At 42.0% G+C, this 13,819-nt stretch overlaps 1 protein-coding gene across 3 annotated transcripts in view; it reads left to right on the top strand.

The window, feature by feature from the left end:
- Positions 1-2,438: 2,438 nt before the first annotated feature.
- The window catches only part of SCRN1 (secernin 1), a 37,110-nt gene continuing 25,729 nt past the window's right edge, over positions 2,439-13,819 (top strand). Inside the window, exons 1-2 of one of the 3 annotated variants that reach the window (XM_058832464.1) lie at positions 2,439-2,485; positions 13,546-13,705. In XM_058832464.1, coding sequence (XP_058688447.1) covers positions 13,547-13,705 — 159 coding nt within the window. In that variant the 5' untranslated portion in view covers positions 2,439-2,485; position 13,546. Of the gene's footprint in view, positions 2,486-2,554; positions 2,623-9,385; positions 9,591-13,545; positions 13,706-13,819 lie in introns of those variants that run through there. The other 2 variants (XM_058832465.1, XM_058832463.1) reach the window with 2 other exon arrangements.

The raw sequence follows: 13,819 nt of genomic DNA, 5'->3' as shown, positions 1-13,819 counted from the left end.
GCAGCTTTGAGGAAATGCTCTCCCCATTTCTTGTGTGAGGTAATTTAATTACTGTGAGGCTGCAAGATTTATCCAAAGCTGAGCAGCAAGCTTATGGCAGAACAACATACACTCCAGGCTCTCTCGATTCCCAGTACTGTGCTCTAACCACTCATCCTTGCTGTTTTACACAGTTCATGACAGCTTACACAGAAAGGAAGCATCAAGGATTTCTGTGTTGACAGCATGTAATCATTCTGTAGACAGTCTAATAATTCTTAGGTAGATTATACTCAGCCATAATCATCTCCAGTGTAATTAGAGAAGAGACTTAGTCATCTAAATGAGCATAATATAGGTAATATAAGTGGTGTGCTATAGGATATAATCTAAACCCATTTCTAAATTGCACCTGCTCTTTTCATCGGCTGTCTTTCTGATTCTAAGAAGCAAGCTGCCTGTGACGCAGTTCATCCTTGATGTAACTCCAGAGCAAGGAATTTGGGTTGTCATGTTCAACTAAACTTGTTACAATTAAATTGGTATCAAGTCCTCAGCTTTTCAGTGATTTAGATCACCTTTCAATTATATATCTTAAGCAGGAGATACAGAGTCTTTTCCTGTTGTAAAACACATTGAAATATAATTCTGATGACAGCAAAACTGATAGCAGAAGAAAGTAAAGGTCTTGCTTAAAATATAGAATGGAAACCCTTAGAGTATGAAGGGCTCCAATTTGCTAATGATCAGCCCTGCTTTTTCAGCAAAACCATTGAGTCTAAGTAGTCCCTACCCAGGCTACTTATATACCCCAGAAAGGTGCAATGCCACAGTATTTCACATTTACTGAGACTGGGAACAGCAAACTATCTTCTGTCTTAGTTATATAATGAAGCTGCACCTTCTGGTCTGCATGCAAGTTTGACAGCAACAGGGTCCAAAGCTTATCCACAATTTCTGAACAGACACAGACCTGTGGTGCTGTTTGTGGTGATGAGATGCTGGTTTTGGTGCATAGAATTTCAGAATTTTTCCTCCTGTATTTTCTTTAAAAGTAGGGTCCCATATGCAGATTCTGTCTGGCTTTTTGTTTTGTCTTTAGCCACGTTACTAAACCAGATCTTCTGATCTAACAGGCAGTGCAATATTTAAGTGGTACTGCTGTACCAGCCTAACATACTTGCTTCACCCTAACATACTTGATTCTTTCTGCTCTCATGGTGAAATAATCTAGTTTGTAATGCTCTTTACTATCTCTACTGGCTCGTCCTTGCCTCTCTGACTTCTCCCTTGCTTCCTTTTAACCTTCCTATCTTCCTATCAGACATACTTGGCAGTCTCTTCTGCACATTAAATATCTGGTTTAAGGCAGGAAGTGGTGGAATGTGCAGCAAGGTTCCTCTTCTCCTTGAAGACAGAGATTAAAACATAAAGGTTCTGCCTTATACCAGCACCATGTAACCATATGTGTAAGACCATATTTAGCAGTTTAACCATTTATGCAGGGACCTGCGTGATTATACTTAACAGTTAAACTATTCCCACCTCTCCATGAGAGCACAGGTTATGTGCTGAGGATGGAGCACAGAGGATAGCCCCATTTGGGCAGGTTTGGCAAAGAGAGCAGGCCATCTGCTCCACGTACCATGGCTGAGGGATGTTGGGCTGTGAATGGGGCCTCAGAGGGACAGTGGTACCTGATAGTGTTGGTGCTACTGCAACCAAAGAGCTGAGAAGTCCCTGGAGGCTCAGCTGCTGGAGGGGCAGGACCCCACGGTGACACTTCACATGCAGCAGCAGGGAATTCCACAGTCATAAACCACAGAATCACAGAATTAGGTTGGAAAAGATCTCCAAGATCATTGAGCCCAACATTTGGCTGATCACCTCCTTGTCAACTAGACCATGGCACTAAATGCCAGTCCAGCTGTTTCTTGAACATTTCCAGGGATGGTGACTTCACCACCTCCCTGGGCAGCCCAGTCCAATCCTTAACAACCCTTTCTTTGAGGAGACTTCTGATGAAGTCATCTCCTCAGCTTTGCAAAGTTTGGAGAACTCCTTAGACAGTTTGGTTTGACTGGTTAACGGGGTAGCAGCCATATTTTAACACACCCATTTCGCTTCCTAGACTTGTCCTCTGTGTGAGACAGAAGAACACAAGTTAGCCGCAAGACTAAAACTTAATAAAAAAGTCCCTTCTCTTCCAACTCTTGGTCCTCAAGACGGGCTGAGGGATAGCACGCCGAGCGCCGACGGCTCTCCGCAGCATCCCTGAGCGGCTCAGCTGGGAAGGGACCACAGTGCTCCCGGCTCCCGGGACACCCCAAAGCGCGTGGCTCCGGCGGAGCATCCCCGGTGCCGCTCGGTGCCGCTCGGGGCCGCGCCCGCCCGCTCGGGGCCGCGCCCTCCTCGGGCCGGGAGCGTGCGGCGGCTGCGCGCGCAGGGGGAGGGGCCGGGGCGCCGCGGGGCCGAGCGGAGCGGGAGGAGCGGGAGCGGCGCTCAGGTACGGCAGCGGTGCCGGCAGCGCCGCGGGGCAGGGCAGGGCAGGGCAGCTCCCCGCCATCCCCGTCATCCCCATCAGATCCCCGCCAGCTTCCCGTCCCCTTCCTGTCCCCTTCCTCCTCGGAGCGGCGCGGCCGGGTTGGTGTGTTACTTCTCGGCGCCGGAGAAAGTGTCGGGGTCTGCGGGCAGCGACCTTCCCAGCGAGGCTTACCCCGCCAGCGCCGGGCGGCGGCGGGGGACAGGGAGGGAAGCAAGGAGCGGGGGAGGCAGGGAGGGATGCAGGGAGGCAGGGAGGGATGTAGGGAGGCAGGGAGGGATGTAGGGAGGCAGGGAGGGATGCAGGGAGACAGGGAGGAGGCAGCCGTGGGGGATGGCGCGGGAGGGGAGCAGCGGGGATGTGGCGGCCGGATGGCGCAGAGCCGCTTTCCCGGAGCCGGGGCGGGCGATGTCCCCCGGCGGCTCCGCGCACGGCGGGAGGCACCGCGCTGCCGGGCGGGGTCTGCGGGCCCCCCGTAGCGGGGCTGCGCCGCCGCCTCCCCCGGCCCCGCGGTGCGGGAGGGGGTCCGGGGTGGGGGAGGACTCAGTGCTGGGAGCTGGCATCAGCAGATGCTGTCCTCGGCTGTCCTTTGCCTTTCCGTTTGAAGCAAGGCTCTCCGGCCTCTCGTCTTCGCTGGCTGCACTCTCCAGTCACTGCTGTTTTCCCTTCTGCTCCTGAAGGACTCGGCGAGGGTTGTTTTCCTCCCTTTTTTTTTTTTTTTTTGAAGGTACCTTTTCGTATGGTCACCTTGAAACCTAGATGCTTCCGTGTGCTTTTCTAAGCATACTGTTACACTCGGGTAGCTATGTGCTGGCTTCAGTCACTGATGAGCAGATATACCTTCCTGCAGGTGCCTACAAAACTGACACCTCTATTTGTGCTACTTTAATAATGCTACAGGCTATGATTGATCTGCCCTAAAAAGAAAATTCTCCAGTACTGACAAATAAAAGGGAAATAAATAATATTAAACCAGATTCTCAAGAAGACAGCTTAGGAGGACCTTGATCCTGTGAATGCACATGTTTGTTAATCTATCCCTATGAAAAAAATTCACAGAACTGAGAAAAGCCATCCATACCTGTAAGATATGAAGCTTTAATTATCCCAGAGAAATGATTGTGTTGCAGTAGATGTGGTAAATTTTGTAATGCAAACTATGTGTCTGTGCTAACTAGTTTCAAAGATAATAAGTACATGAACGTGTGAGAAGTGGAGTGACTGGCTCATTTGGTTATAGGCTACTAGAGTTTCAACTATTGCTCTAAAAGCTGTTTTAGAATTAGTGATTTAAGGCACCTCCAAACATGCTGTTTTGTTCATAATATGCACTCTAAATTGTCCAGCCAGGCAAAACAAAATCTTGAAAACCCTTCAATCATATTCTGCTTGGGAAGTAGATCCCTGTGAACTCAGGACTTTCAGCTTTTTGAGGTGAACCAACACTAAAATTAACTTAAACTATTTATAATGCTGTGGACTTTTGCAAGTAGCTTATGTCCCAGAGCTTACATAAACAGTCTAAAAAGGCAGGTGTTGTATTGAGGCAAATGTGGTAGATGAAAACACTTATTGGTATCAATCAGTTTTGTCCTCCCTAGAAAAGTATTTTTGATGCTTAGAGCTTGAGATTTTTAAAGGTCTCTTCCAGTTTTGGAAGACATTTGTAACTTTTTGGTTTTTTTGTGGGTTTTTTGGTGTTTTTTTTTTTTTTTCCTGGTAAAGTGCAGCATGATTTAAGCTCCATTTATTTACTTGTGCCAAGGTTGGTATCTTCGGTAAAGGGTGCTGAATTTGGGTCTCACCTTCTCCTTCAGAAGTCATCAACTGTGGATGCTTTATGCAGCTTGAATGTTGGAAAGTTTGCTACATGTTCAAAGCTTCTAGTATAGAGCTTCTTTATTATGAAGTTGAAGAGTTGTGAAGATGGACATTGTCTCCAATAGCGTGCTTTTCTCTTTGCTGTAAATTCAGCAGATTGAGAAACAGAATCGTTTCAGATTTCTGTTGTCTTTCCCAGACCTGTCTCTCTGTGAAGTCCCCAAAAGCCTGGTTTCTGACTGTGCTGCGTTACATCCTAACATTTACAAACTCTTATGGATAGTGTTGCAACGATTTGTTTTTTTAGAGTATGTTTAAAAGCAAAGGGAGACTTCCACGTAGCTACTCGGATGCTTTTTGTTTTGCGCCTTGTTAACACACCAGTGTTGCTAATTTGAAATGACGAGCAGTCAGTGTGCATTAGCCAGCTGTGGGAGGAGCTGGACAGTCTCCCTTGGGCAGGGACCAAGACCCGACTGAAGCGCAAAACGCGATTGTGCTGCCTCTTTACAAAAAGCAAAAGCTGCGTGCCCACGAGTTATGCAGCAGTTAGCAAGTTCTCGTTATGAACTTGGGTGTTGTACGAAGATGCTGTAGATGCCAGCAGCCCCTAACAAGAGTCTCTGCCCCAGTGACAGAAGCAAGAAAACAGGTGCTTCTTTACAAAATGGAGAGTGTTACAAATATGACCTTAAACTGCAGGCTGGGATACGAGCCACAAAAGGGATAGAGTTCTGTGACTGCTTGGAGACTTAATTAAGAGCACTGACACCCACTCTGTGAAAAGTCTGTATAAATAATGAATTTTCCCTGTATGTGCAGCCTGTGATGGAAATGAGTCTGAAATCTGTTGTCTTCTGAATGACTGACCCTGATTTGTTTTTAAATAGAACTATGTTTTCATTAACATAATTCAGATTACGTGGGGCAAAAAATAAGATCCTGTCTTATTTTGAAAGATGCTTGCTTTGAAAGCAAAGACATACTTTGGACAAGGGTGTATTACAGAATTAAAATAGAACTGGTTGGTCAAGGAATTATAAACTTTTGTAACAACTGAAATCTTACAATTTTTTAGGACTTAAAGTGCTGAAGAGTTTTAGAATGTTCATTTGATGGCCACTACCTGATTTTTTTTTTTTTATTATTTTTATTTTTTTTTTTTTTTACATAGTCTAAAGCAATCTGGCAGCTGTTGCCAGGAATATTCCAAATTTTCCCACATACAGCAAGAGAAATATTTTCAATTCCTTCCAGGCCTATTATGCATTTGTTCAGTTAAATGACTGAGGGAGCATACAGCTTAATAAAGCTTTGAAGTGCAACTTGATTTTATGCCTGTGTAGGGAATTGCTATTTCTCATAATTCAAAAATAAAAGTGAATTTACTGGAGGAAAAGGCCATCCCAAATCCCTGACTCAAAGTTTGAGGTGCTGCCCATTTTGAGTAAATTCTTGAGAAATTTTCAGCATTTAGTTAATGTAAAAGAAAATAAATAAAAAAAAACGTGTTGAGCATGTTTTGCTAAATTTCAGCTGCTGACTAAACTCCTCTTGGATATCTTGTCAGGCACAGCTTGGAGGGACAGAAACAATCACAGTTGGGTGTCCCACCTTCAAGCAGTAAATTGGCATCATCATCCATTGGTAGTTAGGAAAGAGTCAAACAATTTGACTTAGGTCTGGTAATGAAATATCCAAACCATAGGGACACAGGGATCTGGCATGGTTTTGTGCTTTATATTCAGGAACAGTCTCTGCTTTCTAAGTTCTTAATACATGCATCCTTCCTCTCTCCTGAAAAGTCATGCATTAAAACTGTCCAAATTGTCAATAAAAAAAAAATAACGTTTTAGTGTTTCCTTAGATGGGAACAGTATTATTATTGTGCCTTTCAGTTTGCTGTCTTTGTTCTGTGCCGGCAGCTGAATGAATTTTGCTTTTCATTTCTGTTTTTGGAAGCACTGCTTTTCTGCAGGGTGCAGAGATCACATGTCTCTATGTGCATAAGATGCTGGGCTTGATTTGTAAATGGAAATACAAGCGTGTCTCAGGCACAAGAAACATCTTAATTTGAAAGTTAAAACAGAGGTTGAAAACCAAAAATTAAGCCCTGAACAAAGTTTTCACAAATGTAACTGACCTTTCTTTTGCCACCCCATTAAAAATATGGAGGAGTTGAGGATAAATGATGCATGGCCCATTCCATAAATTCTTCCTTTCTTAACGAGACAGCATTGATCCAAATCTGAGGACTCTTGTTCATATGCTGCCTCTCTGTTTTTTATTGTAAATGTTTCTTGCAGATTAGGTCGCCTACTCTTTCTGGTTGCAATGAAAACACGTTCGTTGAAATCTTTAAATGTTACTGAAATAGTTTAGCAGTATTAGCACAGCTGGGTTTCTATTTTATGAGATCACAAAATACAGTGAGGAATAATCATCCTTTAATACACCAAACCACATTATATGTCTTCATAAAAGGTTTAATGTGCTCTCTGGACCTTAAAAGCAGCTCAAATCTCTTTTGTAAGATAAATATTAAAGAAAATGCTGTCATCACCAGAATGTAGTCTGAACTTAGCAGCAAGGAGTTTAGCAGCCTCTGTATTTCTGCTTCCTAAAGTGCCTGTCAAAGACCAGCTTGAATTTGAAGAAACCAAAGAAGTGAGGGTGGAAAGATCAGGCTATATGGTCAATAAAACTCATGTTCTAACCAAACTGCTGTGGAGGTCTGAGATGAAACTCTAGTGTTAACACTGCCACACTTGTTTTTGTGGACACCTGTGCTGTCTTGAAAGCATGATGCTGATTATTACCAGCATTAATAATGGGTAATCTGGGACAATCACAGGTGTGCTTGAAAAATTGGGTCTTATGAGAGGTTTAGTCTTCATCCTGTACAGCACTTCGATCGTGTCTGAGCTTCAGGGAGCTTGACAGTTATACCAACAAAGCTCTTGGAGACAAACACAGAAAATGTTTGAAAGATGAGTCTGTGTGATGTATCTATGCAACCCCACTAAGGTGAATGAAAGCAAGGTGTGCTGTTCCTTGCTCCATCCCTGCTTGCTGGCACAGCCATGCTGAGTAATGAACACAGCAGTTGTGCTCCTGGGTGAAGGTTTGGCTCGATCAAACTGAGGTTTTGCCAGCTTCTGAGTCAAATCAATACAAGGCAAATTTTACAGCTGAATGCTACTCATCACAGCACGAGGTGAATGCTCTTCTGGTGTCAGTGCTGACTTCCTGGTCACACTGAAGCTTCACAGCCTTAATATCTGCTTGAGCATTGCTACAGTTTCTTGCAAAGAGGGTCTGTATTCATCATGGCTGACTTCTCATGTAGCACCTTTTACTTTATACATGATAATGAGTAGATGCTATTAAATTTTTGAGCAAGAGATTATATTGTGTAGAAAACAGCTTCTGCATAGTGTGTCTAGAACTGTTTGTAGATGTCCATCACTTAAAATGTCTTAAATAGTGTGTTGCTGGGAAAGGACTTGCTCTGCGCAGGAATAGCTCCTTCAGAACTTTTTCATCTGGTATAAATCATAATTGAGATTAACAATAACTACTAATTAACATTTCAGAAACTCGTATTAAACCCAAAGGCATGTGATGTTAATGGTGTCTCTAGCTTTTTCTGAGAAAAAGTTGCAGGGCATTGAGTGAGCAGCAATTAAAAGATGTGTGAAGAGCAAATATTGGTCTAGTTCAATAAACATGAGTTAAATTTCAAGACAGACTCTTACTTTCACCCTTTTTTTCCTCACACCTTTTTATCACACACTGCTTCCAAGTGAGTGCTGTACTTTCATTATAAACCTATTGTTTTGTTTTTCAATTGACAGAAAAGACAGAGAAAAGAGCAAATCCAGTTGTACTGTTATAACTTCTGGAATTACTTGAACAATAACTTGCTGTAAGAGCTTCAAGATCATAATAGTTCATAAAACTGAATGTTTATTTTTGGTAATTTTTTTTCTTAATAAGACAGCAACTGACAGCCGCTGTTGGTGAGCCAGTTTTCACATAATTTGTAGTTTTGTAAAACTAGTAATTACTTTGTGCTTAATGTCTTCTGGTTATTTTGGCAAATGGAAAATCTAAAAGTCAACATCTATTTGATGTGGGATGATAAAGTTATTTTTCTGAGAAGTAATTTTATTGTAGCAGTAAGATTCTTTAGCTTTATAAAAGATTATTGCAGTACCAAATTACAGCTTTCAGAGAAGTACACAGTGTTATTCTGGAAAAATAACAGAATAAAACCCCAAGGAACCTAGAATGAGTTACTATGAAAATCTTTTCTTTAATTTGGACTCTATCATGCTAAGCTGGGAGTGCTTTGTTGTGGATGCATAGGTTTCTCAGTTTTCTTGGGCTGGGGGGAAGGAAGTCTCTAAAGCACACTGAATTATTTATGCCTGTCTCTGTTTTCTTAAGAGCGAGGTTCAGCCTCTGACACTCATGTTCATGAGGTGGAGGATGGGATACTGCAATCTCTATTCCATGTGTTAATCTCTCTTCCAGCATTATTTGTCTGCTCATTTTTTGTAAGTGAAGAATGACATCTAAATGAAGTTTCCACTAGATTGTCCCAACCTGTATGTACAGATTTAGTAGCAATTTTATTCTGTGTTGAGCACTTTAAATTTCTGATTGTGGATAGGTATTTACTCAAATAGTGCAAGTTGTTCTAATTGGAATTAGTGAGCTTTTTTAATATGTGTAAGATCCTCATGCTGTGAAATGAAAAATACTCTAGAGTAAAATGTTTCAGGTTTTGGTATTTTCAACCTGGAAGTTTTATGATGTTTTCTGTTTATCAAGATTTATGGGTTAGTTTTCTTGAGGTGGTGCTAGGCAGTAACACACCCATGTGTTCACGCTATTGCAGGAGCACAGTGATGTTCAGACATGTTTAGAAAGCCCTGATAATTGTGGTACCTGTTGTTTGTGATATTTGGAGCCAGACATTTGGCTTCTCTGGAGAAGAGCAATGAAGCTGTGAAGAGTGAGTCCTACGAGGAGCAGCTGAGGGAGCTGTGGCTGTTCAGCCTGGAGAAGAGCAGGCTCAGGGGAGACCTTACTGCTCCCTACAGCTGCCTGAGAGGAGGCTGTAGCTGGGTGGGGATCAGCCTGTTCTGCAGGCAACTGGTGACAGGAGAAGAGGACATGGCCTCAAGCTCCACCAGGGGAGGCTCAAGTTGGACCTCAGGAGGAATTTCTTCACTGAAAGGTTGGTTAAGTGTTGGAACAGGCTACCCAAGGAGGCTATGGAGTCACCATCCCTGGAGGTGTTTGAGAAACCCCTGGATATGGCACTCAGTGATGTGATTTAGTTGATGTGATAGTGTTTGCTCAAAGGCTGGACTCGATGGTCATGGAGGTATTTTCCAACTGTTTTGATTCTATAAAAGAATCAACCCAATGGTTGTTACTCCTTTCTCTCTGCATTAAAATACTTATGAACTCAGTGCTGTCTGTTTTACCACTGACAGTAGTGGTGATATATTCATACAATTAATTTGGCTTGTCAGGTGTTAAATGGGACTTATCACAATGAGAAAAGATCTTAATAAAGGAACTTGTTAAGTAAGTCTTCTTTATAGTGTCAGAACACAGGAGACTGGAAAAAAAATATGACCAGGTGGTATAAGGCATCCCTGCTGTAGCATGTTTTTGTCAAATAAAAAGATAGCAAGCAGAGTATATTAGCTTGTGGCTGCTGCTCAGAACTCTTTTTACAACCTTTGTGCCTGCAGTGATTTGAGGTCAACCAAGCATGATGCCTGTTAACTCCCTGCAAGTGCAGCAGTTATTATATAGTGGCATAGCATAATGTATAGCTCTTTGTCTGTTTCCAGGGCTTCCATATGCAGAGTGACATTGGATATAGCCTATAACGATCTGTACAGTCCCCATTTCTCTGAACTTGCAGTGGCCCATTTATGAGTGTAATGGTTTGTAATCGAGACATATGGTGTAGCTTTACCTCTGTCTGCACCAGAATGTGGGTCTGAGGTATGGTCTGCTGAGAAAATCAGGCCAGCATGCTTAACATGCTCTGTGGTAAAGAACTGTGTGAACGGGCAGCAAGCTGTTCTTTGAGATCTATTTGCAGTCATTCCCTGTGTTTTCTAAGGTTTTCAGGATTACCTTTCACTAGAGGAGCAAACTCTGTGAAAAAAAAAAAGGTGTAGGAATTATAACAGTAGATGGTTTTATAAGTCAGGCTGATTTATCAGAGGTACTATGAAGGACTGTTCTTTTCCTCCTGTGGGTGAAAGGTGTTTTGGTATTGAGCTCTGTAAGACGGGAGAGGTGGCAAATACGTGAAAAAATGAGCATGAGGACAACCTGAAGCTGAATAAAGAAAAGAGGAACATGAAGTAGGCAAGTAGAAATGTCCTGCTTAGATAGGTGGCTGTTCAGCTGTTTTAGCTACGTGATGGAGGAAGATAAAGTACCCTGGAGCTCTGAACAAATAGAGGTTGTGGGTATATCTGAGAAATGGCTATCCTTTTCATATTCAAAATGAACCAAATGAGGTTCAGGGAAAAAGTGCTACCTAGCAAACTGAGTAGTTTCACAATGAAGTAGACTGCTAGATGGCTTCCTTCTCTAAAATGTAATCTGAGGTCCTAGTGCAAACTCCTCCATTGACAGTGATGTTTTCAGGATAAGGTTAACACATTTGACACAGTGTTTGACTGTTACATGCTTGCCTGTATGAGATGCACTGCGTTGAAATGACCTCTAGTTACTGGGTAGCTTGCTCATACTTATGAAATGGGCTGCGTGTTGAAGGGAGCTCTAGTTATAGAGAAGCTTACTCATACTTTCGTGCTTAAAAAGCATTACCAAAATGGCAATTTGCTTTAGGTTCAGTAACTGTTGGTATATTTAGGGGGGGAAAAAATAAATCTCACACATACAGTTGAGACTATTTCAGGGTGATTTCAGAATTCTGAAGGCCATTAGATACCTACATGCTTTTAATTCTTTTCCTTATCTACTCAGACTGTAGGTCTGTAAATGTCTGCCTTGCATACCTTCATATTTGTTCAGTAACAGAGTGCTGAAACATTTCCCATCTTTTTAAGCCTACCTGCCAGTATGTTTAGGTATTAATTTAATAAAAATTAATATTGTATGTAATTTTAACCTTTCTTGCTAGGCTCTTGGATACTTAATGCTTTCCAGCTGTGTCATGTATTTCAAATAAATCTGCTTGGTGTTTAGAATAAGGGAAATACTTTTTTTGGATAGCAAGATCCTCAGAAAGTCTGCAAGTTATTCAAGATTTTGTCTCATCTGGCAATGTATCAGAAGACAAATTTGGTACACTAAAAGATGAGTTACCTGAAGGCAGATGGGAGCTCTTGGAGAGCTGGAAAGCAGTTCCATTGACATCACCCACACAGCAATACACAGGCTTAATACAGTAATAATTCATAGCAAAGTACTGAATGGTTTCATTAGCGAAGAAGGTTGGGCAATCCTCTACCTACACACCACGGTTCAGTTAAACCACAAATTCTCTGATGGCTCGCAGGCGATGAGCAGCAGCTGAAGTGGGGCTTTTTATCGTGTCTGTGTGCAAGACACTCATGCAGGACCAGCAATGTCCCAGATTTAGAGGCACAAGAGGCAGGTCTGCAGCCCAGTGTCCTCTGACAGATGTGTTTTATCAGCTGAAGTAATTCCAGCTCAGAGTACCTTGTCCTTCCCCACTGGTCAACTCTGCTTATGAAAAAGGATTTGTTTCTTTCCTAATGCATTTTCAGCTCAAGTGGATGAATATAATTTTACCTAAATGGAAAGATTGTGTGAGTTCCCTGGACAATTCATTGCCTCACATTGTGTTTGTAGAGGGCACTTCTAACCTGGATCTACTTAACCTTTTTTTTGCAAGGTTGAACATCTGTGTGACCTGTTCATAGTCCACAGACAAGCAATTACCATTTTATGGATTACAGTCCTTATACAAAAGGAATTCTTCCTGTTTTGTTGTCTGCTATTCTGTGAGAAGTATGTGCTCAAATGGCACTGCTTTAAAAAAAAGAAAAAAGAGCCAAATTTGAATGGTTTGAATCATGTGCAAGCTAATGATAAAAAAGCAGTGTTGCCCACTCCCCTATGCTCAGCACTGTCTTGCAGATGGATCTGGGGGGAGCTCATGTGCTGGTTGTTTCTAAGGAGTGCAGATGTGTGCAAGTATTTTTACTTCTTCAGGATACTGTGGAAGACAAAGAGGAACATGTTTGTTTATTTGGGGGCTGAGTTTCTATTGCTGTGATAAGAACTATGAAGATATCTCAGACATCTGCATTGAGTACTTTTTTAACAAGTGATAGACACCCCACATTTTTCTTTTGTAGGCATAAGTGCCAGGAGTTTTCCTGAATGATGGGAAAAAATGTCAGATATGGCAATGTACACAAGACCAGCTACAGTAGTGTAATAGTCCTGAAACAGTTTGCATTTTTTTTTAAATATATTTTCCTTGCAAACACTTAAAATTATCCTATAAACATTTCACATTAGCCTACATAAACAAATAAACAGCAATAAATTAACTTCAGGTAAGAGTAGCAATGCAGACAAACCACAGAGAAAATAAAGTGCAATTAGTGCTTCAGTCACTCCCATCTGAGTAGATAAATTGACTGACAGTTTTTGATGTAATTGTGCTGTTGTTCTGTTTCCAGACATACTATTGTCCTCTCAGGAATCCCTCAAACATGTTTGCATCTTTCCTTTTTAAAAATATTAAAGTGCAGGCGAGCAGAGAGAGTAAATTATTTAAAGTGATTCTGTGGCTCTGCACTTGTCTGAGTCAGCAGAATACATCTAGGTCATACATTCCAGAGCAGCTCCATTGCAGAGTATCTTCTTTTACTTGGGACTAAGCAGACTCATTAAGGCACAGTTCTCTTGCCTTTTTTCCTATCTATGCCTTCACAAAGCTTGGGTGAAAAATGATGAAAATTATTATATTTTTAAAATTTAATTCAGATAAGCTTCCTTTGAGGTGACCTGTTCTTCCCTTATCATTGGGCAATCAATTGACAGAGGGATTTCATTCCCTCTTAGCTACAGTTTGTACCAGTAGACTGAATGATTCTCTAAGGTATGCAGTTATGAATAAAAAAAACATGAGTTTTGTTTGTTTATTCTTTCTTTTCTAGGATGGCTGCAGCTCCTCCAAGTTACTGTTTTGTAGCTTTCCCCCCGTGTTCTAAAGATGGGCTGGTGGTATTTGGAAAGAACTCTGCACGGCCTAGGGATGAGGTACAGGAGGTGGTCTACTTTGCTGCTGCAGAGCATGATCCAGGAAGCAAAGTTGAGGTAAGGGTGAATTGTTGCATTCAAACTGTAAGAAATCACTGCTATTGGAAGAAGAGAATACTGTCTTGTTTTCTTATCAGGTTGTGGAGTCCTTGCTCACTTCACTCAAATCTC

Source organism: Poecile atricapillus, chromosome 2 (assembly GCF_030490865.1).
Source record: "Poecile atricapillus isolate bPoeAtr1 chromosome 2, bPoeAtr1.hap1, whole genome shotgun sequence".
Classification (NCBI taxonomy): domain Eukaryota; kingdom Metazoa; phylum Chordata; class Aves; order Passeriformes; family Paridae; genus Poecile; species Poecile atricapillus.
The sequence above is the reverse complement of the archived record's forward strand: the minus strand, read 5'-3'. Positions and strand labels throughout refer to the sequence as shown.